This window comes from Corvus kubaryi, unplaced genomic scaffold, assembly GCF_017639235.1.
Source record: "Corvus kubaryi isolate FWS band 111438036 unplaced genomic scaffold, C.kubaryi_AGA036_p1.0 split1-37296, whole genome shotgun sequence".
NCBI lineage: Eukaryota > Metazoa > Chordata > Aves > Passeriformes > Corvidae > Corvus > Corvus kubaryi.
This window is the reverse complement of record NW_024582075.1, coordinates 4,714,991-4,741,083: the sequence shown is the minus strand read 5'-3', so window position 1 is coordinate 4,741,083 and position 26,093 is coordinate 4,714,991. Positions and strand designations below refer to the sequence as shown.

Below are 26,093 nucleotides of genomic sequence, written 5' to 3'. Positions count from 1 at the left end.
TCCTGCTGCCAGCCTTAGAAGGACTCGAAATAAGTTTGCATACATTAAAAAAGCAGTTTGTACAGCCCAACGTATGCACCAGAAAGCCTGTCGCATCTTCTAAAATTGGGCTTACCTTATATTTCTTTGTGCTGTTCATTAAATCTAAGCTAGCTATGAGCCAGCTATCCGATGGCTCCTTGGCCGACCACAGCAAACGATCAAAACTTTCTCCTTCCTGCCGCAGGTACAGGTTGAGCCTGGCAGGATCAGGTGAGGTGTCTGAAGTTGTGGCTATCTGATAAATCAGTCTGACACAGCTCCATTCCTCGGAGTACAGATCAGGGCTGGACAGCACTGCTTTCTCACCCTCATAAGACATATCCACAGAAATGTAATGTCCTGGGAAGGGACACGCATCAGAATAGTAAATGGCAGGCTTTGCTTTTGCACCTCTGGAAAAAATACTTATTTAGGAAGGAATGGTAGTTCTAGGACTAGGTCAGGAGACTGAGACCACCACTCATCTGGTAAGTCATTTAACCTTTCGATATCCTACTGTACTCATACAAATGTGTCTCCCACCATTTTCAAACACAATTTTTAAATTATTGGAAATTTTAAGACAAGATATTTTGTCAGTGTAAAGCAGATTATTAAGTAGTACCCTCTGGAACTGATAGCTGTAGATAGACAATTTGATTGACAAGATAATTTGCACACTAGAAATGTTTTGCAGGAATATTTAGTTGGTTTATAGATCAAAACTTTTTATTTTCATTTAATTTTAAAAACAATACATAAAATGGAACATTGCAGCTAAAAACTTCCAAAGCATTTCTGGTTTCAAAGAATAAAACTAGAAAGACACTCTTAAGTAGTAAAATAAACGTTCAAATCTGCTGACTCAAAAAAATTGCAAAATGTAAAGCAACATTTAAACATATCACCAGTCCAAGATTATTTTAGAATTACTCTCTGGAGCAGGGTCTAAAACAGCCTTCTGTATGAGAATGAAAGGGCGCAATGACAAGCTAGAAGTGCATGAGGAGGCAAAAAAAGTGTGAAAGAAACATCATATAGAAATATGAGGCAACAGTAAACAAATTTCAGTGAAACATAGGTCCTGGAGGCTCTACTAAGACATCAAAACCAAGATCAGGAGAGTTAAATGGAATACAGGAGTCACAGAAACCTGAAAAGCAATGCCAGAAACAAGCGATACAAAAAATGAAAATTTTAAAATAAGTTTTAAAAATCCAAAACACCACAAAACAAAACAATAAGACAAGTTAGGACTGATGTCTGAAACATTATCCCATAGACAATCAGGAAAATGATCCTTCTAACCTAGTGTCAATGTATATTAGACAAGTCTCACTTCTGATACTAATTCACATCACCCGAGCTGGAAGCATAAGTGCTGTCAGGGCCTGTGTCAAATTAGCCCTTTACCCAGCAGCACATCACACTTAGCCTTTTCAGAATCTCCAGAGCATATACTTCTTCCTTAATCTCATCTCACTTGACCACAGAGCTTGTCAGTTTCCATGCATAGGTAAATACTTGGATAACTCAGAAACTTCAGCAGTCACACTGATGTTAATACAGTGCTTGCCTTTGAGGCACACCCTCCCCTCCCAAATCCTGCCCGAACCCTCCCATTCTTTGTGTCCCACCAAGACACTCTGGGGTTCCTTCCTAGAAGCTCTCTTGTTGCCTTTTCAAAAGCATTCTCTCCAATGAAAGAAAATCATCTTCATGGATAGTCACTACCCCCTCAAGGCAAAGAGCAGGTATAGATCCACTTTATGAGGTTCCCAAAGTCCTCTCCCACCGACCCTCAGGAAGATGGCAGGAACAGACAGTCACTCTGACAACACCTGATTCTTTGGGAAGTGCATGTTACAGCATCCCCCTGCATCTGCTCCATCTCTCAGCTGCAGACACAGTGCACAGCAACCCATTTGTACCGGACATTTTGTTTAACTGATGTAAGATAAATGATTGCTAGGAGATAGCTGCAGCCTTAAGCAGTGTAAGGGGCTGTGCAAATAAAGAAAAGCTGCATTTTCTTTCCCTTTTTAGGGAATGGAATTTCTTTTGCCTCTTATCATAATTTCTCTTTATATCTACTGTCTGGTTTTAGTCTACTGGGGAAAGATACAAAATCACTGGTTAAGTACAAGTAACTTGTTACTGCAGCGGTATTTGAAAGAAAAATAAACACAGGAATAAATATTTTAAAATAGGCACCTAATGTGCATGCCAAATACTTAATCTGCCACTACATAAAATGGGAGTCCATAGCATCCACTTGCATGCATACGTCCAGATAGTTCACACAAGTTAGCACACACGGCATTTATTTATTGGCATATGCCTGCCCCTAGTATGCATGTTTTTTCACAAGAAGATAGAGAGAAATCACCAAGGCTCCATCAGAAGTCAAATGCTTCTTGCACATTTGGTTTTAATTGATGTAATTGACAATATCCAATTCAGATGAAGAATCTATATTTTTAGGCTAGTCTGAACTTGGATCATTTTACTTACAAAGAAACCTACAATTCAGAATCCATACCTGGCAATTTCAGTTTAGATTTCAGCCCTATTTTTGTCTGCACCGCAAGAGAAACCTCACAGAAAACAGATCCTTCTTGTACTAGTAATCTTCCGGTTTTTTGGGTTTTTTTTTTTTTTTCAGAAATAAATTAGCACTGACATAGAAAAATACATTCACATGAAGACCTCAAATTACCAGCTAGGAAGCTTAAATGGCTGCCAGGTTTTAAAACTTAATTATAAGTAGACTAAGGTTTAAAAGAAAAAAAATAGTGGTTTAAAAGAAAACCTCTTATAATTTCCAACTGGGATGATTATGTCACTGTAAATTTGACTCTGCTCTCTGTGTGTTGTGCACTTGCTCCCACTTTGTCTGATTCACTACAGGTATGAAAGCAAAGATCATGAACTCCGTTTTTAACTGGGGGTGGGGTTGGTTGCTTTTTCTAAAAAGATTAGTTGTATATATTCATTACCTCTCCAGAAACAGAGTGCTCTCACTCCCAAACTAATAATTTTAGCTTCTTTTGAAAGTTTAAATGTGTAGTTGGCTGCACCAAAATCAATGAGAGCACTGATAGAGCGCTTTATGTGTAAGTTTAAATGCTTTGCTAATCAGGATCAGGGAGCGTGGCATTTGGCAGTACCAAGCACAGAAAATGCCAACGTTAAACTTCTTCCAAATGAATGGCAGCATTGACTAAATGGCCTTTACCCTAAACTGTACTTCAGTAACAGCAGTGATGTGCCATTGATGCAGAAAGGGAGGTCTCACAATGCAGACCTCAAGGGCTGACACAGAGCAATTGTGAGAGCAAAGCAAGGCAAAGCGGGGGTTCCTTGGAGTAAAGAAGCAGACAACTTTCCACACTTGTTTGTGGGAGTAATTTTCCAGTCTGTGGAGAATTTCATGAATGCACAGTGGTATAGCCTGTCAAAAATGTAACATGCAGCTTCATTTTGCAGCATGCCACAATCCTCCTGCAAATGCCCATGACAGCTAATTTATAGCAATCATTCAGGAGTTACCAACAGAGTACTCTTCAAAATCACAGGAAGGCAGATGAGAGCAGTCAGAAAACTCTAGGAAAAGCCTGATGACACAGAAACACAAGCATACAATTTCCAGCAATTACTTGCTCAGAGGGTAGATGCAGCCCTAAGCAGGGTAACGGGCTGTGCAAATACAAGAAAGCTGAACTTTCTTTTTCATTTTCTGACTGACATGACTTTTTGAGTATCATGGAGAGTGGCTTGGCAACTACATAGTCAATTCTACCAAGACTCTGGAATGCATCTCATCAGGTCGCATAGACTTATGTACTTTCAGGTTCCTCAGGTGGTCACAAACCTGATTCTCTCTGAGGGACTTTGCTCCCCCAGTCACATTTTACACTCCATCTACTCGAAAGGTGTGAGAAGAGAGGTTGCCAGTGAGGGTTGAGGCAAAAAACTTTTGAGCACCTCAGCCCTCTCCTCATCCTAGTTACCAGTTTGCCAGCCTTGCTTATCAAGGGGGTAAATGCTTTCTTTGACCTTCATTTTCTGGCTGACACACCTATAGAAGTTCTTCATGCTGTTGTTTGTGACCTTTGTGAAGTTAAGCTCCAGCTTTGCCTTTGCCTTCCTCACCCCATTCCTACACAACTGGGCTGTGACCCTGTAATCTTCCCTGGATACCTGTCCTTGCTTCCACTGACTGTGGATTTCTTTCTTGCCCTTTAGTTTGACCAGCAGGTCCTGACTAACCCATGCCAGTCTCCTGCGTTCCTTGCCTGAACTTTTCCTCCTGGGGATTGCTAGTTCTTGTTCTCTGTGGAAAGCATCCTTAAAGATCTGCCACACATCTTTTGCTCCCTTGTCCCTCAGAGCAGTTTCCCAGAAGGTCCTATTGACTACATCCTTGATCACCTGGAAGTTTGCTTTCCTGAAATTCATGATTCTGACTTACTCTTGGCCTGATCCGTATCCCTCAGGACTGCAAAATCCACCAGTGCATGATCGCTGCAGCCCACGCTGCCTCCAATCTTGATGGCCCCAATTAGCTTGTATTGGCAACCCACAGGTCCAGTATCACATCCCCTCTGGTAGGGCTGTCTATAACCTTAAGAAGTTATCCGCCATGCACTACAGAGGTCTCCTGGACTGCCCACAGCTCACCGTGTTACTTGCCCAGCAGGTGTCAGCGTGGTTGAAGGCCCCCAGCAGGACAAGAGCCTGTAAGCACAATGCCTCCTGCAGCTGGAGCAAGAAGGCTTTGTCAACAGGCTCCCCTCGGCTGAGCAGCCTGTAGTATGTGTCAGCCATGAGGTTCTCTTTGTTGTCTCAGTGTCTGATTCTTAACCACAGGCTTTTAATCTGTTCATGCCTATTCTTCAGAAACAGAACTTCACACTCAATCCCCCTCCTGATAGGGCAACCCCCTTTCTTTTCTTGAACACCATCCATAGGTGCAATCCAGTCATGGGATTTGTCCCACCCAGTTTCAGTAATGCAACGAGATCATAACTTCACAGCAGCACAGTGACTTCCCATTCCTCCTGTTTGTTGCCCACACTGTTACTCTGGTGCAAAGGCACCTCAGCTGAGCTGTCAGCTCATGTTGCCTTCTTGGAAGAACATCCTTTCATTTCAGGGAGATATTTCACTGGTATTTCTTGGCTTCTGTTACCTCAGGAGCCCCTGGCTTGTCTCCATAAGATGTCAAATGTGCTCAGTGTGGCCAGTACATCACAGGTCCACTGCCTGAGGGCCCTCACCTGCACCCTGTCCCTCTAACCTTGGTATGTCATCCCACAGCTTCTCAAGGGCAAGCCTGACATTGTCACCTTCCCTGGCACACCTATTTTAAAGCTCCATCAATGAGCCCTGCTAGCTCCTGAGCAAAGACAAGCTTCTGCAGAGATGACAAAAGCCAGGGATTTCTAACTACCTTTGACTGCTAACAGCCAGCAGATGCCTGGTGAAGGCAAACACCTACAGCCAGGACAAGAGATGGGAGAAAGGAGACTCACATTATTTCCCTCACCTGTCTCTCACTACTCAGGATAGTAAGTAATGCACTTTTTACATTTCTATGATGACTTTTTACCTACCATGTAACTCGACTGTCTTCTGCTTGACAGCTGAATCAAACTTTACAGGACTAAGCATGTGTTCATTTTATATTCCTCCATGTCCAAACAAAACATTGAGCCCGGGGGGAATGAGGACACTGTGTTTCAAACCTATCCCACCTCAGTGCAACTATGCACTGCAGCAGCAAGACTGACAAAATGAGATCATTTAAATCCTTCTGTATCAATGTCTGTCATCTTGCTGCTCTAATAAGCAGTTCTGTACAGAGCCTCTCTCAATTACAGTTGGTGATGCATTAATTCCATGAGTCATTCACCCAAGTTTTCCAAAAATATATATAAAAATTACTTTAATGTACTTACTAGATGGGCATCAATAGATCAGTCAGCAGTGGTTATATCAATGGCTTAGGAAAAAGGGCTTCTGAGATCAGAAATAGTGCTTTTTCCAAAAAAGAGCACAGAAACTACACTGATTGCTTTCTCTGTAAATAGCACAAACAAGACAAAAAGCCAGATGCTGGCTAATAAACTAAACAAATTGCATTGAGAAAAACGGGAAAAAAAACCCCAAACAACTACTGAGATAAATAAAATTACTAGTTCACTTTTCAATTATATATTTCCTCTGTAAAAATTTGGAAGGGTAACCACAGACATGTTCTGGCTCTTTGTAGGGTTTATGTCTGACACAGCTGTTCACTTAGTTCAGCCACAGTACAGCTTTACAAGAAAAACTGAATATAAGCAGCAAACTCCAAGAGAAGCCATAATAAGGAAATTCAAAGCAGGAAAAGTTAAGAATTTACGTTTGATTAGGTACTCATTTATACAGAAAAACTACAAGAAATATCTAACATTTGTGAGTCCTGTTTTGATTTTCTATTTCCCACATAGAAACAGGAAAGAATATTACCAGGGTTTGCTAGGACAAAAGCTGATCTATTGATGCCTTCTGTGGAATCTCAGAATCTTGATTTTGGGTCTTGGCTTTAGTTTTGGGATTTCTTTTTATATTTTATTGCCAAAAAAGAGGGGAAAAAACAGTAGCAAAGCAGTACCTTTCTAAGACCTATTAAGTCTTCTTACATCTCCAGAAAAAGTTAAAAATATTAACAATAGAGTCAGAGGGACAAAATTTTGCAAATTAAGTTTGCACATAGAGGCCCCATGCCCTTCTCCCTGGCTGGATCATGTAGGTAAGAAAACACAGCAAGAGTATTGTGGATAACCCAAGATGTTATTTTATTCCACATCTATCTGCCCAGAACTGTTACTGTCTCTCCAAGACCCAGCAGTGCAGTGGGAAATGGCATCACAGGGCCAGTGGGTACCGGGTTTTTTTAAAGCCAGGGTCACCCAAGCAGAACTCTCTTTCCTCCGAGCTCTGGCTCAAGGCAGAGGCTCCCCTTCATGGTTTTTTTTTTCTCTCTTATCTTCAGAGGAGGTTGTTTCAGGCAGGTTTCTGGACTCAACAGTAGCAACCCGAGAAGCTGCATTTCCCAATAAAAACCTGTTTCAGAGTGAATTTTGCAGTGTGGGGCTAGAGCCATTGGGGCTGGGGGGTGCTGTTTGCAGTGCACTGGGGGATCGTTTCTTCCCCCAACACACCCACGGCTCAGGAGCAGCAGCACCAACACCGGTGGAGTTCAGGATGAGGAAGCAAGACAACAGCACCAACACCCAATGAACTGGAGGCTGACAGCGTGGGGCCGGGGTGTCCCGGCAACACCAGCAATTCTGCCACCAGAACTGCTTCATAAGCTCCTGCCTTCCTGTTGGTTTTGGTTTGGTTTGCTGTTCTTTTTTTTTATCCAGAGAGAAGGTTGCACCGAGTGGGATTTGTCTGCCATCTTCCTCGTGTCTCCCAGACCATGCGGTCGCCTGAGGAGGGCACCATCTTGGGGGGGTCACTCCCCCATTTTGAGTTTCCCCTTGTTCCCCGGGAGGCAATGAGATTTCAACACCTTTGTAACTAGTGACTATTACTGTTATTTTTTGCCTGTTGCTATTTTGTTTTGCTAATAAACTGTTATTTTCTTCACTTACATCTACTTGTATTTATTTCTCCATATTGGCGGAAAGGGGTTGATTAAAACTATGATGGAAGGTAACTTATTTCAGAGTGTCCACTTATTAAATTGTCTTAAAACAAGACAAACAGTGATCTGCTTTTGCCAGAGCTGGTGTTTAATCCCTTCTCCTTGGCTCCTGGGAGACCTGCAGGAGCGGTATCTCTCCCCTGGATGGATGGATGCACTCAAAACACACAGAGGGCTGAGTGGAAAAACCTGGTCCACATTAATGAATGCAGAGACTCAGTCCCAAAACATTCAGGGTGGTGCCATGATTAAAGCTACTTGATGCTGCAGGGTATAACTGGTGTTTCCATTCCCATCAAGCCACAGATTTTTTTATTTCTGGTAAGCTGTTAAATTCACACCAGACAACCTACGTGAAAACCCTGGGACTAATCAGTGTTGTCATCACCAAAAAAATGTTCTGTTCTTTAAGCCTCCTTCTCTCCTCCACGGTTTCTTAAAAGTAGCTCTGTGGAAATAGCTGAGGGATGGAAAAGCAGGAGGTGGGTGGTTTGTGTTTGTTGTCTGCAGTGACTGACATGCATTGCTATTGTCAAGGCTTTTCCTTCTCTTGTGTGTCTACAGGGGCAGCAGCAGTTTCAAGCCTAAAGCTCTCACCTCTTTGCAAAAAAAGCTTGTGGTCCCACCTGGCCACTGCTGGCTGCCCTTCCAGGTAGGGAGGGAACCTGAATACCCCACCAGATCTACCCCTGTGCTAGTCATCTTCTTCAGGGAGTCCAGAGGGTTTCCAGTTAACTTTCACAAAGCTGAGTAGTATTTATTAAAAACAAAAGATTTTTTTTTTAGAAAAGCACAGCCTGGGGTGATGAACACACAGGCAGTTCACCCAGGTAGTCACCCACCTTCCTGTGGCCAAATGGACAAACCTGACAACAGGAGTTCCTCCAACAGCCTTCTCTCCAGTTCACCTTACTTTATGAACTGGGTCTCTCTACAGGGACTGAGATTAATTATTTGACCTTTTTCTGGCCACATTCACCAGACCAGGCCGGAGAACTCCTGTTTGCCAGCCCTCGGGCATAAATCTTCCAAGGCTCCTTTCCCAAAGGATGGCTTTATGAATCAACTACCAGCTCCACTGCCTGCCCTGGCCTTTGCTCCCCCAGGAAGTTCAGAAATACAGCTGTTAGCAAGCCTGTCAAAACTAATACAATTAGCCCCAAAATACTCTGTGGCTGCGGCATCTGCTTGCAGCTACTACCACTCTGGAAAGTCTTGCAGTCTCCATCCATCAGCTTGCCTCTGAAGGCCTGGCAAGGGTCCAGCCTGAGCTGCCGTTTTCTCCTTCTGATTTAGAGGAGTTGCTCCAGTATACTGAGGATGCTTCCTTTCCTTGATCTCCTTCAAGTCCCAAGGACCTTACATCATGCACCAGATCTCCTGTTTGTTCCGAGCACAAGCATGTGGGTTTTTTTCCTTTCACAATAACCTCAACAATTTTTATACACTTTCAAATTTTGTTTCTGTTGTTCCAACCAACCCATCAGTCCCAGTAATCTGCTGTTCACACCACTGAGTTCTCATTTTCATGCTGTTCATTACATAATTTTCACAATTTTTCATGAGCTGACACAAAGGCTGCCAAGTTTTTGTTCGGTATCTCTGATTTTCCTTGAAACAGCTCTTTCCAAAAGACATCTCCATGACTTCTGTTAGCTGTATACTTTAAAAGAACATAGGTAGTATTTGGAGACACAAGATTCTCTGCTGTGAATTTCTGAACGGAAAATTTTTCTCTTTATTCTTTGGCATCCTAAATCAGTTTCCATTGCCTCCAGTGAACAGGAAATATTAAAGATAAAAAGCAGATACAGTAGAAATCACCAGGCATCTATTTGTTCATAGTTCCCATCTCTTTCATAACTAGCTCTATCTCTTTGCTAAATCGTGTTTCCACCAGGATCAAGCACACAGGGGAATGCACTGTGACAGCTCTTCCAGCACAGCTGCTTGTCCTAATGGAGTGCCTTCCTTCAGCAGAAAAATATAAAATTTCACTCCTACAGTATTCCTTTTCATTATGTTGTCTATTCACTTTGCTCATCACTCTTCTTATTTGCTTACACAGGTGCATGTGGTGTGATGTGCTGGAGTATGCCTGTAACATATCATGAGCTCTGCTTTGTATTATGTGCACATAATGTGCTCTGTGATATGAGCACTCTCAGCCTGGTCAAGGCAAACCTGCCCACTGTAGTTCACACAGTTTTCGTGGCACATCTTTGAAGAAAAATCTATCAAACTGTAGGCCAGCACCCCGCAGGAACCCAACATAAGGAATCTGGTGAGCCAGACCATGAAACAAGGGACTTCCTGTTGTGATTTAAAAGGGGGAAATTTATGGGGCCACTCTTCTCCTTGGATCAGAGTGACAAGAACAGCCACAGGGAGTAAGAGTTTAAGAAAGAGAAGAAAGAGATACTCCAACTCAATCAACCCTGTTTTGGTTTCTGCATGTCTGGATTTCCATTATCTGGAAGATCAGGCTTTTTTACATCAGAAGTAAAGATTTCTTGGTTGAGTAATGTCCTTGGTGTATTCCAAACAGGTTAAACTAAAAGCCCGTGGTGCTCACCATCTAAGCCAAGCTCTGCAGCAAACCTGGACTTAGGGAAGCAGGAAGACTCTGGTCACAGGAAGCAGTGGCCCTGGGATGTAGAGGGCAAGCAAGTTTTGGAGTTGGCACAAGTAGGGAACAAAAATCTGCCCATCATGACTTGGCTTTGGTGAATGAGAGAGTAGGGTGACAGCATGCATGGGGAGTCCTGGACAAGGTTTTCCCTTGGGGAAATAAAAAAGCCTCAGCCAATGGCCTTCTGGAGTGCAACTGCAAACCATGCGGATGCACCAAATGGAAGATTATAAAAGCTAAACTTTTCTACTGCCTGGATCTGCTCTCAGTATCTGCCAAATCACTCAGCCTACTGCATTACCCTGAAAAACAGCTCATCTGCCTGAAACTTGTCTGTCTCTCCCCGCTACATCAGATCAATTAAAATGTAACCTTTGTCCACAAGCGTTATCTCTCCAAGGGAAACTGTAAGCTTGGGTTGTAGAAATTACATTTATTCTAATACTCAGCTGGGCCAGAAGTCCTACACAGATGAAAAAAAATACTTGAAATACATATTGGTTTCACTGGCATCAGAAGTTGAACTCCCATGAGTTCAGTTTGCTGCTTGACATAAGCTTAGTGGTTTCATATTCTTTTTTATACCAGAATCATTGGTATAACTGGCAGGCTCATGGTGGGCTGATCAATGATCTCACATCATAAAATGCAGACAGAACTGCAGACAGGTGAGGTACATATTTGTATACATGAGCTGAAACAGCTGGCTACAGAAAGAGCTTACAGGTGAGCTAATCAGATCCTGATGGGTGCTGGCAGTAACCTGGTCAAAGGTCACCTGAGGGAACTGGCCAAGCCACATCATCAGTTTCCAAAAACTGCTGGAGATCACTGTCTTGGAACGCGTTTATCGCTGGCTGCTGTTGAGCAACCCCTCCGCTCCGACTCTGCTCACTCAATGGCCACTGCCGAGTAACCAACCCTAAGCAAGAAAGCAGCTGCAGTGACTCATCTTCTGTCCCTGCAAGCTTCCTCCTGGACCAGGAGCATGCAGGGGTGAGGATTCCACATGCACAACCACAGAACCTTCAGTCAAGGAGCACATCTACTGATGTTCAACATCACAACAAGAAGGCCCATCGCTAATATTTCCTGAAGTTCTGCACAATTGCATTCACCAATTAGCCATTTCAAAGACTGGCTTCAGTTTATGAGGGATGCTCCTAGGCTTCAGTCCTGTACATCATTCCTGCTTGGCAGGGCCTGGTAACAACGGAGGATGTGTATGAGGTGTACACTCAGACAGAGCCAAAGTCTGCAAAACTGGAGAAGGGTTTATTAAAATAGCCCCAAGGTATATAACTGTAATCTCTCCAACATCTCACACACACAGTGGTGAATGTACTGATGGTCTCAATATCCATAAATTCACAAAGTATTTTACATCCTCTGGCCCCCTGAGGAGGGGGTGATGCCCTAGGATTCTCTCACCTGTCCCTGAGTAGTTGCAGTCCAAGGAGATTCAGACGTGAAGCTTCTGCTCCAAGCAAGATAATTGAACTATCCATAATTAGTGAGGATCACTTAGTATCAAAAGCAAAAGACAACTCGTTGCACATACTCCAGTATAAGGAACAGAAAGAGATAGATGCCAATCGGTGGTATGAATGTTTAGTCATTTAGGAGATTTAGGAAGGAGTATTTGGCTTTCTACAGCATATCTAACTGCTGATTGTAAGCAACTGAGTTTTGATATATTTTAGCTTCCCTGGGTTTTATTTTAATTAAAATAGCTAGTCAAATTCTTCTTTGTCCAACTCAGTGAACCACCTAACACATGTGAATTCACCTCAGGCCATCGGATGTCACCCAGAATAGGCACAGGGCTCTGCCATCTGTCTGTCCCAGTCCAGTCTTCGCATGTCTGTCACATTGTGGTGGCCTCTCTGCTTGCCCTCACTAGGCAACAGTCAACAAATTAATTCCTTTAGGCACCCCCTTCAAATGCTCTCCAGCTGCCCTGGGACACTTGTCATCACAGATGCTAAGACTTTATTTGTAACACAAGCCTCAAATACTTCCATTTTTTTTCTAGATTACTTTTGAAGTGAAAAGCTCCTGAGAATGTTGGTGAATTTTAGCAATTTCTGTAACGTCATTCCAGTGAATATCCAGTATTATCCTCGGGCAATTGCTCGTAAAGGAATTCAGCATACCCCTCTTGAGCTGTAAGACACATTTATCAAGACTGCAGCAAAACCTGAGATACAAATGAGTCATTGAAAAAAACCTATCAGTCTGACCCTGCCAGTTCATGACACTGTTTCCTTCAAGATGTCCTCACTGACTCCTGTTTATGGTCAAAGTAAGTAAAAACTTGTCAAAACTTTACAAAGTAATAGAGTTTATAGCCTCTCATGAGATATTTTATTATTATTGTTATTATTATTCCCCCTAAGGGATCACTAAGGCTATTAGGCCTTATTCTACTTACTTTATATCCTAAACAACCTAGAGAAGAGGGGACTGAGGGGAGGCCTTATTGTGCTCTTCAACATCCTCATGAGGGGAAGCAGACAGGCAAACACTGATCTCTGCACTCTTGTGACCAGTGACAGGACTCCAGGAAATGGCATGAAGCTGAGTCATGGGAGGTTTAGATTGGATATCAGGAAAAGGTTCTTCATCCTGTGGGTGCCTAGGCACTGGAACAGGCTCCCCAGGGAAGTGGTCACAGCACCAAGCCTGACAGAGTTACAGAAGAGTTTGGACAATGCTCTCAGGTACATGGTGTGACTCTTGGGGTGTCCTGAGCAGGGCTGGGAGTTGGACTCCATGGTCCTGATGGGACCCCTCCAACTCAGCATATTCTGTGATTCTATGATCCTAGGGTGATCAAACAGACATCAATGAAGTTTAGGTAAATCCATAAAACACCATTTAAATTAACTTATGCTCGGAGTGCCAAATCTCACCGGGCGCTTAACACTACCCCACAGGAATGGTTCCCTTGCAAATGTGCATCCCAATGTATTGCTCACAATGCAAAGAACCCCAAAATGTGCCAGCAGATCTGACCTTTCCTCCTCCCAGCTGGCTGTTAGTACCCAAGAGTGGTCACAGATGGACGCTCAGGTATGAATAAAGTGTAGAATAAGCACACTGTGACACTACGCTCCTGTTGCCTCCCAGTTCCTGCTGCCATTTTTCAGTGTGGAGGACTGCCTGTGCTGGTTGTGGTACTGACTGTATCAACACACGAGCCCAACTAAGCAGCATGTGCCTCACATGTATTCTGAATAAAAACAAACTCTGCAGAAAATAAACCCTGCAGAAATAACTTTGCTCTATCTGCCAAGCTTTGTGTGGTCTTTCTAAAAACAGTCCTTAGTCCATGTTTTCTGAGAATGCCTTTTAGTGTCATATTTGCCATAAAGTATAACTCAGAAGTTGAGACAAGACAAATGCTGGAATGCTCGAAGGTGTTACCAAAGTTCATACAGCATCAACAAACACATTCAGTGCCGATCCCAACGCATTTTCTCTGTGTTTGCAGCTTCCCCAGGAAGAGTGAATTCTCTGTTGGAAAAGTATTTTCTGCAAACAGGCGTCCCTTGAGGGGAAATGGGAGCCAGGAGCTCGCGCCGGGTGCATGTGCTCCCATTCGCTGCTCACAGCGCTGACAGGAGTGCTGGCACGGCTGGATGGTCACTGGCAGTGACTCACTGCTTTGCTTCTAGTGAAACAATTCAAGAAACAGATTTTCAACTCTGTCCCTGCAGCTGGTACCACGAGTTTCGCCTGCTACCCTGCAGAGTCAGAAACTTCTGCTGCTTGCAGAGAAAGCTAATTGTTTACTGAAGAAATCTGCAGTTTTGCTCATCCAAGAAGTATCAGTGGACGTCTCTGGGAATACAGAGACAATTAATTCCTTATTATATGTTAATTCCTTATTAAATGTTAGACAAGCTGCACAACTCTTATTTTGGGTTCAAATTTCATACACAGGCTGCTCAACTCTTAAAGGTGAAGGTGTAGCAATGTCTTTTGCAGCCTCTGCTCCAAGACTCAAATAGCATCAACAGCTGCTTCACAACACACACACACGAGACATTTGTCATGAAATGTGGTATCAGTGCAACTTTCTGCCATGGTCCCCAGCCTCTCCCTCTAACATGAAGCAGGAGAAAGTCCCACTTCCAGAGAAAACAGAAGGGAAAACTCCCAGAGCTGGTGCTCCTCCACACCTCAGAAGCTGAGAGTAAACTAGGCCACAAGAGTAGACGCTTGCCAAGTTTTATCTTGGAAAACAAGGGGAATATTTATAACCATTGGGAACTTGGAAAAAATAAAAAGACAACTTTTCAGTGCATGATACTGAAATAAACTGAAGTACTGAATAAGTGCAGTGCTCTGAGGAAGGAGAAAAAGCACAAGGGCTCACATACCAGTCTTCAAAAGCCTGGTCTCTAATGCAACCAAGAAGCCAATACAAGCTGACCTAGTATACAACAATCATCTAAGGCAAAAAATCTTCACATTCTGAATTTAGGAAACTGTAATGACACAAGAATGCTGCAAAGAACTTTGCTATATATTTTTTACTTTTTCCATTTAAAAAAAATTATAATGGGAGGGTCAATAAAATACATCATGCAAATAGGTATCTAAGTTTTCTGAAAAATTTTAAGAAGCAAAAAAGCACACAATGCTTTACTAAGCAAGGGATGCAACATGCATTACAAATAACGCAACAAGGGACAGATACTCATATATATGGTTATTTCCTTGTCTTTAAAACTGCTCTATTTTATTTTATTTTTCACTGAACATGGTTTTTTGTGTTAATTTGGGTTCCTTTTTTTCCATGCTGGCTTTTTAAGAATCTGCTTTAAAAAAGAAATCAGTCTTCTATAACTTTTATCTTTTGCGAATAAAGGAATTGCTTCTTTGTTATACTTCCAACTCTTGAGGCAAAATATAGCAGTATTAGCAGTTAGGAAACTGGCCTCAAGAAATGCCCATGATTGTCCTTTCAATCCTTTGTGGAGGAAAACTTCTCTGCTTCCCAGCTTTTCTGACACCTGTGAGCCAAGCTGCTTCAGTAGAATATAGACCGACTTCAGCAGGGCTGAAGTCGGGAGGCACACAACAAATGTTAAACCTGCTTTCCTCCTCTTCATCTCCACACCACACGAAGCCCAGGCAGGAGAAAATTAAACCCACAAAGCTTTACTGAAAACAGATCTAACTGGATAGCTCAATCTCTGGTAAGAGAATACACCAGTAGTTACTTCTTTGTAACTCACTCCGTAACTGTGGCGTCCCACCCTTCAGGGGAAGGGAGTACGCAAGATTCTCTCCTGGTCAAAAGGAATGAGAAAAGTCAGTGAGTCTGCAAAAGCTTACCAAGTTTTGTTAGTAAATTACACCCTTGGCAAGGAAATTCGTGTGTTTGTCTCTGACCTCCATAAGCACACAGCCATGGGTTTTGGATAAAGGGGTAGGGTGAAAGGGAAGAGGGAGAGAGATGTTAATTAAAGAGGTGTAGAGAGAGAAAAGAAGAAGGAAAAACGTGTCACCCCATTGATGCAGCTGGGGTGTCCAGGGTCCTGGAGGTGTCATGTACCCAGGCTTCATGGACTTACCTTCTCACAGGTAAGTTTTCCTTGCCCTGGAAATAAATTTCTTGCCTTCTATGTGAATCAGTTACCACACACAGTACATTCTTTCAGACCTTTATGGAAATGGCACAGAGGGCTTTGGTAGTTTCTGGTGGTCTCAATTTCCCCCTACAGTCCATACCCTCTTCTTGGCCTCATTTCTGTGTCTGCACTGTACTGTGTTGTGCTTATCTCCACATAACTACTATCAAATATTAATGCAGTTGTGCATTAAGATGGTGAGATAGGAGAATAAAGCAGTAAGTATAGAGTAACTCATTACCACTTGTGTTTTAAAAGACATTAATTTATTTAATGTTAGTTGAAAACTAAAATGATGTCATAACTGGAGAAAACAGCAAAACCAATTATTTGGAGATTACCTATGTAATCAGATTTTAATTTGACCAGGGAATAATTTAATGAAGAATAAAAGCTTGGAGCTGAACAAACCATCTCAGGCTCCTTTCTGATGCTCACTGAAGTTGTCACAGCACTAGTCCATTCTCCATCACAGCTGATGGCTCTTTGGTTGTGGATGCTTGCACACATGTTGCTGACATAAGACCATTGGTATTAGCTAGAGATGATGGGCAGCAGAAGTGGTTGATAGAGACCTGATAAAGGGCTCGATATTTCATCATTTTTGTAGTTCTCTCAGCTTTCTGGAAAAAAAAATTATTGTTTGGCAATATACTGCTATAAAAAGTTGGAAGAGATAAAGTGATTGAAAAGCAGAGCCATGGCTTCTGGCTAAATTTTAAAATTCCATGCTGCATATCAATCCCTCTTTGACCTGGACTTCCTCAGCATCCTTTTCAACAGATTTACTGTGGTCTAACTATCTGATGCATTCATGGCTTTGGACAATCTACCACTCCTAAACTCTCATCCAGCCTTTGCATGGCTGTTGCCTGTTGCCTTGAGGTACCTCAGGGGACAAGAGTGACCACAGGAGCAGTAATGGAAACCCTGCAGAGATTCCCTGTGCACACCATATAACCTCCCCAGCAACACGTGAGTAAAATGCACAGATTCCCTGGCCAGGTACAGCCTGCAAACATCTCTCCCCAAAAGACCTTACAGGCTGCCTTCTGTTAGGCTAGAGCAACATGTTCCTGTGAGGCCCCTTCCATCTGCCTCCCTTCCCTGCCAGGGGGTACACTGCAGTACAAAACAGCTCAAAAACACACTAGACAAAATCAGATGGTACAACCACTGAGTTAGAAAAGGTTTCATGAGGATGATTCAGCTAGTGCAGATGTCCAGCAGGCAACAATTCCATTTTCCAGCAAGTTTCAAAGATAAAGTAGGTTTTTTTATTCTTTTCACAGAATTGTTTAAATATTTTCAGACTGCAGACTTCTGTTGAGACTTCTTACTGCTCTGGGCTTCAACTTTCTCTCTCATAGTGGACTAACCTGCAGCTCAACTATAAGCACAGCAATGAAACTCTCTTCTAGATGCATAACTAATAGAAAACACAAAATGGTCTCTCTCCAAGAAAAAAAAAATTTTAAAAACAGCGCAAAATCTAATCAACCATGAAAAGAGAACTTTTTAACTAACAAAAAGTATCTAGCTGACCCAGCACAGGAAAAGATTCTCATTCCTATGTTAGTAAGGGATGACTGATCATGTAACCCCATTTTTGGCTTCAACACCCATCAGCTGTGAAGTTTACTCCAAATTTATATAAAAACAAACACTAATTACAGCTTTCTGGTTTTTACCTACATGTGGTAGTCCAAACTGCACATACCACTCATCGTATTTCCATATACGACAACTTCACTGTGCAAAGATCTCTCTTCTTTTACAAACAAACTACAGTTACTGCCCTAATAACTCTCCAGTTTGACACTCAGTTTAAAATAGCCACTAGAAGTGGCTATATTTAGAGAACAATCTGGTATTGGTATAAAGCCACTCAAGCACATAAGCACATTTTTTTTCCTGGCCAGGAAAGAAATCCCTCTGCAAAACGTCTAGTAAAAATTAAAATGTAAAGCAATGACTATATAGGAACTAGAAAAGATTCATTCATTTGAATTCCTCCTGCCTGTTAGTGAACTTCAACTAAGTTTCTAAAAAGCACAACTTAGATTAGCACTGCCTAGCTATATGCATGCATATTTAAAGTGTTAAAGGTCACACTACTTGAAATGCTATAAAAAACATCTTAAAATGAAGCATTCCTATAGCTACATGTCAGTTTTCAAGGCTGTCTATGAAAATGTTAATAGCTGACTGCAACTACTGTGAATCTCAATATTAAGCTGCAGATGCAGACATTAAGAAAACCAGTATATTGACATGGACTAGAAAACACACTTTATTCTATATAGTGTGAGAATTTATAATTGCTTTTGCCCGGAATATTATCATGTTTCTAAGGCCTACCTCTAAGGGAAGAAAATATCGAATATATCCAGTTTTCTTTTAAAAAATTATTGCTGCTATATTTGCTACACTTTTAAAATTCAGATACCGGGATGGTTGCATTTGCAGTTTGCTTTTGGGTATGTCTGTGTCCTCTAGAACTCAAGGCAGACTTTACTTTCCTTAACTCAGGAATCTACACAATCAAAAAGTAGTTTACACTACGGAAAACCATATCCAAATTTGTTCACAGCTATGAGAGTAAACTAAGCTGTAGCTTAAAGCCAGAGCAGAAATAAAAGTTCCTCATTTTCTTGCATTCTGTATTGAGTATATTTTCTGAACTGAACTGTTAAGTATGACACCAAACTGTCAGGCTCTATAATGGGAAATTATTTACTATAGAGTAGAGGCAAAATAGGAAAACAATGGCATTACTCCAGTTCTGCTACAGATTCTCACTGTTGTTCTACTGTAACCATACAGGACAAAATTGACTATCACCTGACACTTGGGTACACAAATATGATTCTCCTGGGATAACAAATATCTCAGGAAGATTGTGAAGCATGAAGAAATGTGTCATCATGTACCTGGTCTGCTGGCTCCAGCTCCTACATAGAGCTTGTAAATGTTTGTGGTTGTTTGCTGTAAATGTTTGTGATTGTTTGCCACAAGTGTTTACATGTCTAAGGCAGCAAATACACTTAGCAGTACACCAGGCATCTGGCACTCAGGGGAAGGAGAGAAGAAGGGATTTGCTAGGAGCAGACAACAGCATAAATACTGATAATGAACTGCAGGTCAGCTTGAGGATACATGGCTTGGGAGAATTTAGGACTCTATTTCCCAAACAGATGCAAGGGAGACAGCACAGACATCTACATCTGTTTCATCACTTGCCTGAATCTAGTCTGATGAGCTGAGAACAACTCAGAGTCAATATCCATTCATTCATCTGCCTCCCTGCTGACTCCAGTAAACAGTGATGCCAATTTCTGTCAACTCTCTCATATGGCCTAAAATGAACTCAACTCACTTTGGCCAAACAGCTGCAAAACTGTGGTCTCAGTCGAGGAGGTTCATGTGCAGAATGATGTGCCAAGAGTGATTAGATGGAGCACAACTATTTTGCTAAAAAACTTCTTCAGGATAACAACTGTGTCTAAAACAGAACACATCAAAGACAAGCTTTCAAATGGAAATTACTTAAAAAGTAGGAAATTATGAAGAACAGATCCTGTCACAAAATGCATCAGAGTGCTGTACACTTTAACCTATCTGCTTCCCATGAAATTCTGCAGCCATGAGCATTAGAAACATTAGCTACATGCAAATCAAGCCCCAAAGATACCAGTAAGTAGCAAGTTCTCCATATCCTGCTTACAACTAAGAGATCATCTAACGGGATCTACAACAAACTCATTTCTCCTCTTGCATGAGGGTGCAGAGATACATACATATAAATGGATCAGGCATCTACACATAACATGTGACTGTTCTGTTTAATTCTTAACTTTAAAAGGAACCAGAAATTCTTTTATTCTTTTACTGTGCGTGAAGATATCTCTGAAAGACCACTGCAAGTAGGGCTTTTTTAACTTTCAGTCAAAAATATGAAGATATCACAGAATAGTTGGGGTTGGAAGACACCTTCAGAAATCACCTGTTCTTACCCTGCTCCGTCAGGGCCACCTACAGCCAGTTGCTGAGGACCATGTCCAGACAACTCTTTAATATCTCCAGGGACAGACACTCCACAGCCTCCCAGCCACCCTCACAGTGAAAAAGTGTTTCCTGATGTTCAGAGGGAACCTTCTGTGCTTCAGTGTGTGCCCACTGCCTCTGCTCCTGTCACTGGGAACCACTGGAAAGAGCCTGGCTCTGTCCCCTTTGCACTCTCCCTTCAGGTACTTCTGTTTATTTATAATATAAACTTCCCCCTCAAGCCTTCTTTTCTCCAGGCTGAACAGTCCCAGCTCTTGCAGACTTTTCTCATAGGAGAGATCCTCCACTCCATCATCTTCATGGTCCTTCATTGGGGCCTCTCCAGTATGTTCATGTCACTCTTGTACTGGGAAGGCTGGAATTGGACAAGGCCAGAACTGGATAGAACTCCAGACAGGGCTTCAACAGTGCTGAACAGAGAGGAAGGGTCATTCTTGAGCTGCTGGCAACACTGCTAATTCAGCCCAGAACACCATTAGCTGCCCTTGCCACAATGGCACATTGCTGGCTCGTGTCCAACCTGGTGCCCACCAAGGCCCCCAGGGCCTTTTCTGCCAAGCTGTTTCGAACTAGGCCACAATATAAAAACATGGAATGTTCTCCCGAAAGACCCTCCAGTGCTCACAAGTCTTGTAGTATCCATAAAGATTTTAACTCAGAAGTGACTTTGCCTTACAGGTACCTATAAGTTTGGTTGGATTCTTACAGCCAGACACCAACCTCATCATCTAGCCCTGGAATGAAGAGACAGACATTAAAGTGGTGTTTGCTGCATTCCACAGTTCTCTAACCCAGAGAAAGCAGTCATTCCACCTGCTGACTCCAGCCTTCTTCAAGGGCCTTCTCAAGTTGTACACATGATAATTTGTGAAAAGAAACTATGTTACAGGCTGGAAAAAACACTGTTTAGCAAATGTGAAAGAGGCCTGTGAAAGAAGACACATTTTCATTGCCTGATCTACAAATGAATTAGGAAGTACATGGGACAATTAAGGTTCCCCATCTATGTATCAGCTGAGGATTTCTACTGCAAGCAGAAAGTGCTTGGTGGAACACTTAGAATTTTATTGAAGTGTTTACAGAGTAAATCTAAATTTTGTTTAGTGCATTAGAACATGATCTTTAATGTTATTATTAGAGAACAGGGAAATCTTCTGCTTACTCATAGATCAGGTATGATTGTCTGGCTTCTTTGCCTTCCAGGCATAACATTTTGCCACAAATGCATTAGCATTTCCCTAGGCACCACTGTCATGCAGAAGCCTGCTCCAGCCTTTTTGAACCATGAGGGATAGACAAGGCAACAGTCTTACAGTATTGATCAATTGTCAGTGATATAACATCCAAAAAATAAGACAATCTGAAAGACGGAGAATTATTTCCTTCAATAAATTTGCGTCTCACTATGATTTTGTATACAACAGCTGTAACCTTCCATTTCTGTAGCTCTTTATGTATTTTTAATACCAAACACAGTTTGTGGGCCAGGAACTTTGAAGAAAATTGTCAAGTCACAACAGTGCCTCTTTAAACTTTTTAATGGTTTGCTAATTGAAAACTGTGAAGACTCTGTTTCCTAAAACACTTTGACTAATGCTTCCAACGGAGATCTAATTACCATGATTCATGATTATTTTCATACTAGACTCACAAGGTTTTCAGAACAGAGTAAAATGTTAGTAACATGTAGCTCATACTTTATCAGAGAATATATCTATTTAAAACAGCATTCAAAGTACACCAACACAATTACTCACACTCTTAGAGTAGTCTCAAATACTGATCTTGAGCCACATTTGGCAAAGGAAAATGTGTTGGAGGAACAGCCATACAGTGTAGAAGACACTCTCTTAAGCAAAGAGCACTACATTGTTATGTTAAATTGTAGGAATGTTTGGCTTGATTATTATGTGAAGAAGGACTACAATAATCACACTTTAACCTCTGCCTGTCTAGAGGCGCACAGGGAAGGATGGGACAAAACATGCTTACTCTTTTCAATGGGAGCAATAAAATTCTTCAAATGATATAAAGCATTCTAAGCAATCAAAGCATTATATAAAATTACATGGATGACTATGGCCTTTTATCTGGCCTTCGGTAGCATAACTGCTAAAAAGTATTATTAAGACAGTAAAAACTCAAACATTAAAGGAAAATCTCTCTATTTTTTAAAAGTATATTTTCTTGAGATGTAACCACAGAAGATTTGACCCTCTTTTCTAAGCTTTAAGTTTAGTGAAGTAATTACAGCTTTGCTTGTACTGCTCTTTGCACACAGTGGCTGGGGATGAAATGTCTCAGAAGGTAATGTAATGGGAGAACTCAAAAAAAGGGAACAAACCAACTAGTTGTAACTAGTCTGGACTTACTTTCTCAATAAACTTCCAATGCTTCTACTTGATAGCATCCTATATAACAAGAATATTAGGGCATTTTCAGGCTGATTCTATTAAAATTTTGAAGTCTGTACCATGTGCAAGGTGAACAAGTCTTCTTTACTAGCAGAAATGCTTCTAGAGTGTCTGTGATCATCCTTTCAGCACAAGTGCAAGCTTACCTTACCTCACTGCAGATCTTGACTCACGTTGGATCTTGACCAAAATTTATAGCGAAAATACCTTTCCTTCCCTCCAAAAAATGAACTGGCAAATGATTGGCTTTCCTCTTCATTTTTCAAGATGATTACACATATAGTGTAATAGGTGCAACAACCATGAAGTACTGCCTGACAGCGTTTTACTAATAAAAAGAAATCATGCCATGCCTGCATCCTGAAATTCCTGAAAGAAACCTAACTTCAGCTCATTTGCATCTTTCATTCTTTTTCAGAAAGCAATTCAAAAATATTTCTAGCAGTTTTCAGCAAGTGATTTGCATGATTGTACTGGAATTTTAGCAAACTTCAACCACATCTCCAAGGTCAGGGGTTACATGCAAGTGATTTTTTGACTGAGGTGATTTCACCTCCATCACATCTCCCAAATACTCTTTTTCCCTCCTACAGCTTTTGATTTTTTTTTTTTTAATAGAAGTGACAAATTATCTATTTTCAGGTTTTTCATTCAACACAAAGTCCAGCCTATTGTCAGAAGTGCAAGGTATATTCAGTAAACATGAATTTTCTCAGGGTCATCCTCCCTCTCTTGTGGCCAAATTCCATGGCTCAGTGTAAAACACACTACAGCAGTTGTTGACTCTGTAAGCACTGAATCAGTAACAGCTGTATGTGAAAATAATCTTATGAGAACGTTACTATCCTGTGGAGAGGAGGAATGCTTTGAAACTCATCTCTTGTGCAGTGACTCACTGATAACAATTTAGGCTTTGTTTGTTCCCCAGCTGCAAATGGAAAGGCCAGACTTATCACAAGTGTCATCATGCCTAGGCAACTGCTGGTGAAGCCCTTGATGGACATAAAGTGCTCTTGGGCATCTTATTTTTGCACAAGATCTGCCTCTGAAGGTGGGGAAAAAAGATGCTAATAACTGTAACGTGGGCATAGCTCAATAAAAATGCTATTACCCAGAAGCCTAGGATGGAAGTTATACCTGGGCAAGCAAAATGTCAGATTTCATACTGGGATCAGCAAGACAAGGGGTAGGCTGGAGCAAGATGGAATGCTACTCACACATGGTACTACTGTTAAACTGCCAGTGACAGACTGAACAGGGAAACAGCGCAAAAATATGAGTTGCTAACACAAGAGTGGTGGCTAAGTAGCCAAAGTCAAGTGCACAGAAGAAATGGCACCAGAAGTAAAGGAAAATGAGAAGAACATGAGATTCTAAGCATAAAAGAAGTGTGTGAGTCAGTCTTTCTTTCCCCGCTCCTCAGGAAGGAAAGTTGTCACTCCAAATTCAATTACTTTGGCCAGGAATACCAACATTTTAATTATCAGAGCAAGGCAAAACAGACCATGTGGCAACCTAAGGGCTTCTACCCTCCATCAGACAGTTCTTGGTGCAGAGATGCCCCAGCTACAGGTTTGGAAGACCCAAACCAATATGCTCCCATGGCAGGGTGAATTTATCAGCTGAGATCTTGCCAGCAAACAAGCACTGTGGTATGCCAGCCTGGTTCTGCTGCAGCTAGGTACAAGCTGGTGCAAGTCTCCTTGATTCGCAAGTATACAGTGATCTCACAACAAACATGTGAGACCACTTGTCTCATCTCAAGAATTGTACAAAGCCAGCAATGTTACAACTTTTTTTACATTTTCAAATTATGTATTTCCAATGTGCAGGAAAGTACTGTAGATAGATGGAAAGAAAACTAAGTTCAAATGTGCTAATTTATTTGCCAGTAGGTTTGTGATGGAGCACTACGTGTTTGCTGTGCCACAAAACGTAGGATCACCAATTATCACCTGCTTCATTACTCTGCATATTACAACCACATGATGTGACATTCAAGATCAGAGAGCTCAGATCAAAAGAGGTCAGTTTTAAGTCATATGGCACAGCTGTAAATACAAGCTATTTAAATGGTATGCAGACAATGTTTAGATTTGAGATTCCTTATGCTGCTGCTCTCACGCCTGACTTATCTGATGGTCTGCAATAGCTGTCCTGTCTCTTGAAATTATTTTCCATATACTTTTAAGTGTAGCTATGTGATAAATATGTTTCAAAAGACACACTTCAGTTTCCTGAAACTGTTGTTAGAAGATGTTGCTTGCTCACCAGCTTTCCATAAATTGTTATCTGATAGATGCCAGTTTGGAGTGTATCACAGGAACAGTGTCTTTGAATAATGTGGCAAGAATAGGCATATGCTTCAAGGATAAGAAAGTAAGGCCATATTTGTATGTAATGTAATCACTCTTCTGAGTGAAATCTCTCTTTCCATTCAAAATACTGCAGAAACAGAAAACATTATTAAAACCCCTGAAATGTGTGCTATTAAAATATACCCTTGGCAACATGAGATACGAAGTAATACACATTTCCAGAATTTTAGAAGGAAGGCAACACACACAAAAATATGCATTTGAAGCTGTCTATCACCCTATGAGAGCGAAGTGCATACAGCTGTATCAACTACCAGTTATACCTTTAGTATTTCAGTGCCACAAAACTCATTAGGCAATGCATAGGCACATTTAACAATGATCACTTGCTTTTTGGAGCACATTGCTAATATAAACAATCTCTCTTCCCTATAGGTTGCTGTGGTAATGGACACAGTTTCTTATCTAGTGCCTAAATCCAGGCAAGCAGATGCAGCAAAGCAAACTCCTTTAGGGCAGATGTAAGCTGACCGCCAAAACGCACATTATTTTTAGCACTATTAAACTGGTCTATGTTAGAGTGAAGGGCAATAGAAAACAAAACATACACACAGTTCACACAAGTCCTGTACAGATATTCTAAGCAAAAATGTAAACGTTGCCTAGAGTCACAGAAAAGACATGCCATAATTATTGTGTCTAATGAAATTTATCTGTAATAATGCTGTGAGCAGGATGTTCTTACAATCAGGTTATGGCCATCTCTGCGCCGGACATGGGTAAGCGGAATGCAAAAAGTGCCCAAACCTAACACTTCAGAATGGCTGCAATTGACCCAAGGCTGTCTTTCCTACTGCTGTTTTAAGTGGGTCTGCATGGTTTTATTTATTACTCTACTCAGGATTATTGCCTATTACATACAGCATCTTCCTTTGTTTCAAGGACCATTTTGCATTTACAAAGTATGTCTGTCCTCTAAAATAATTGTGCCGTTTGGTTAAAAAAAATCTCAAGATTATTTGATGAGTCTTACACTGCACCATTTGACGGTATGTATTAGAATGAACTGGCATCTCCCTTGCCACACATACGCTGCTGATAAAGAAGTAAATTCCTATGGAAATCAGCCACTATACATCTGCAAAGCTTTATGCCCCAAAATAACTGGACATGAACTCATGCTCTATACACCTGCAGGTGTTAGTAGAACCAACATGGTATTCAAACTTCTCAACTAGCTCTAATTACTACAGTAGCAATGTGTACAGATGTGATTTCTAAATTTCCTATCCA

At 41.5% G+C, this 26,093-nt stretch overlaps 1 protein-coding gene across 4 annotated transcripts in view; it reads right to left on the bottom strand.

The window, feature by feature from the left end:
* MAMDC2 (MAM domain containing 2) overlaps positions 1-26,093 on the bottom strand; it is a 57,986-nt gene that overhangs the window by 28,172 nt on the left and 3,721 nt on the right. For all 4 annotated transcript variants that reach the window (XM_042013026.1, XM_042013027.1, XM_042013025.1 and 1 more), the window contains exon 3: positions 116-381. In XM_042013026.1, the coding sequence (XP_041868960.1) occupies positions 116-381 (266 nt within the window). The remainder of the gene's footprint in view (positions 1-115; positions 382-26,093) is intronic.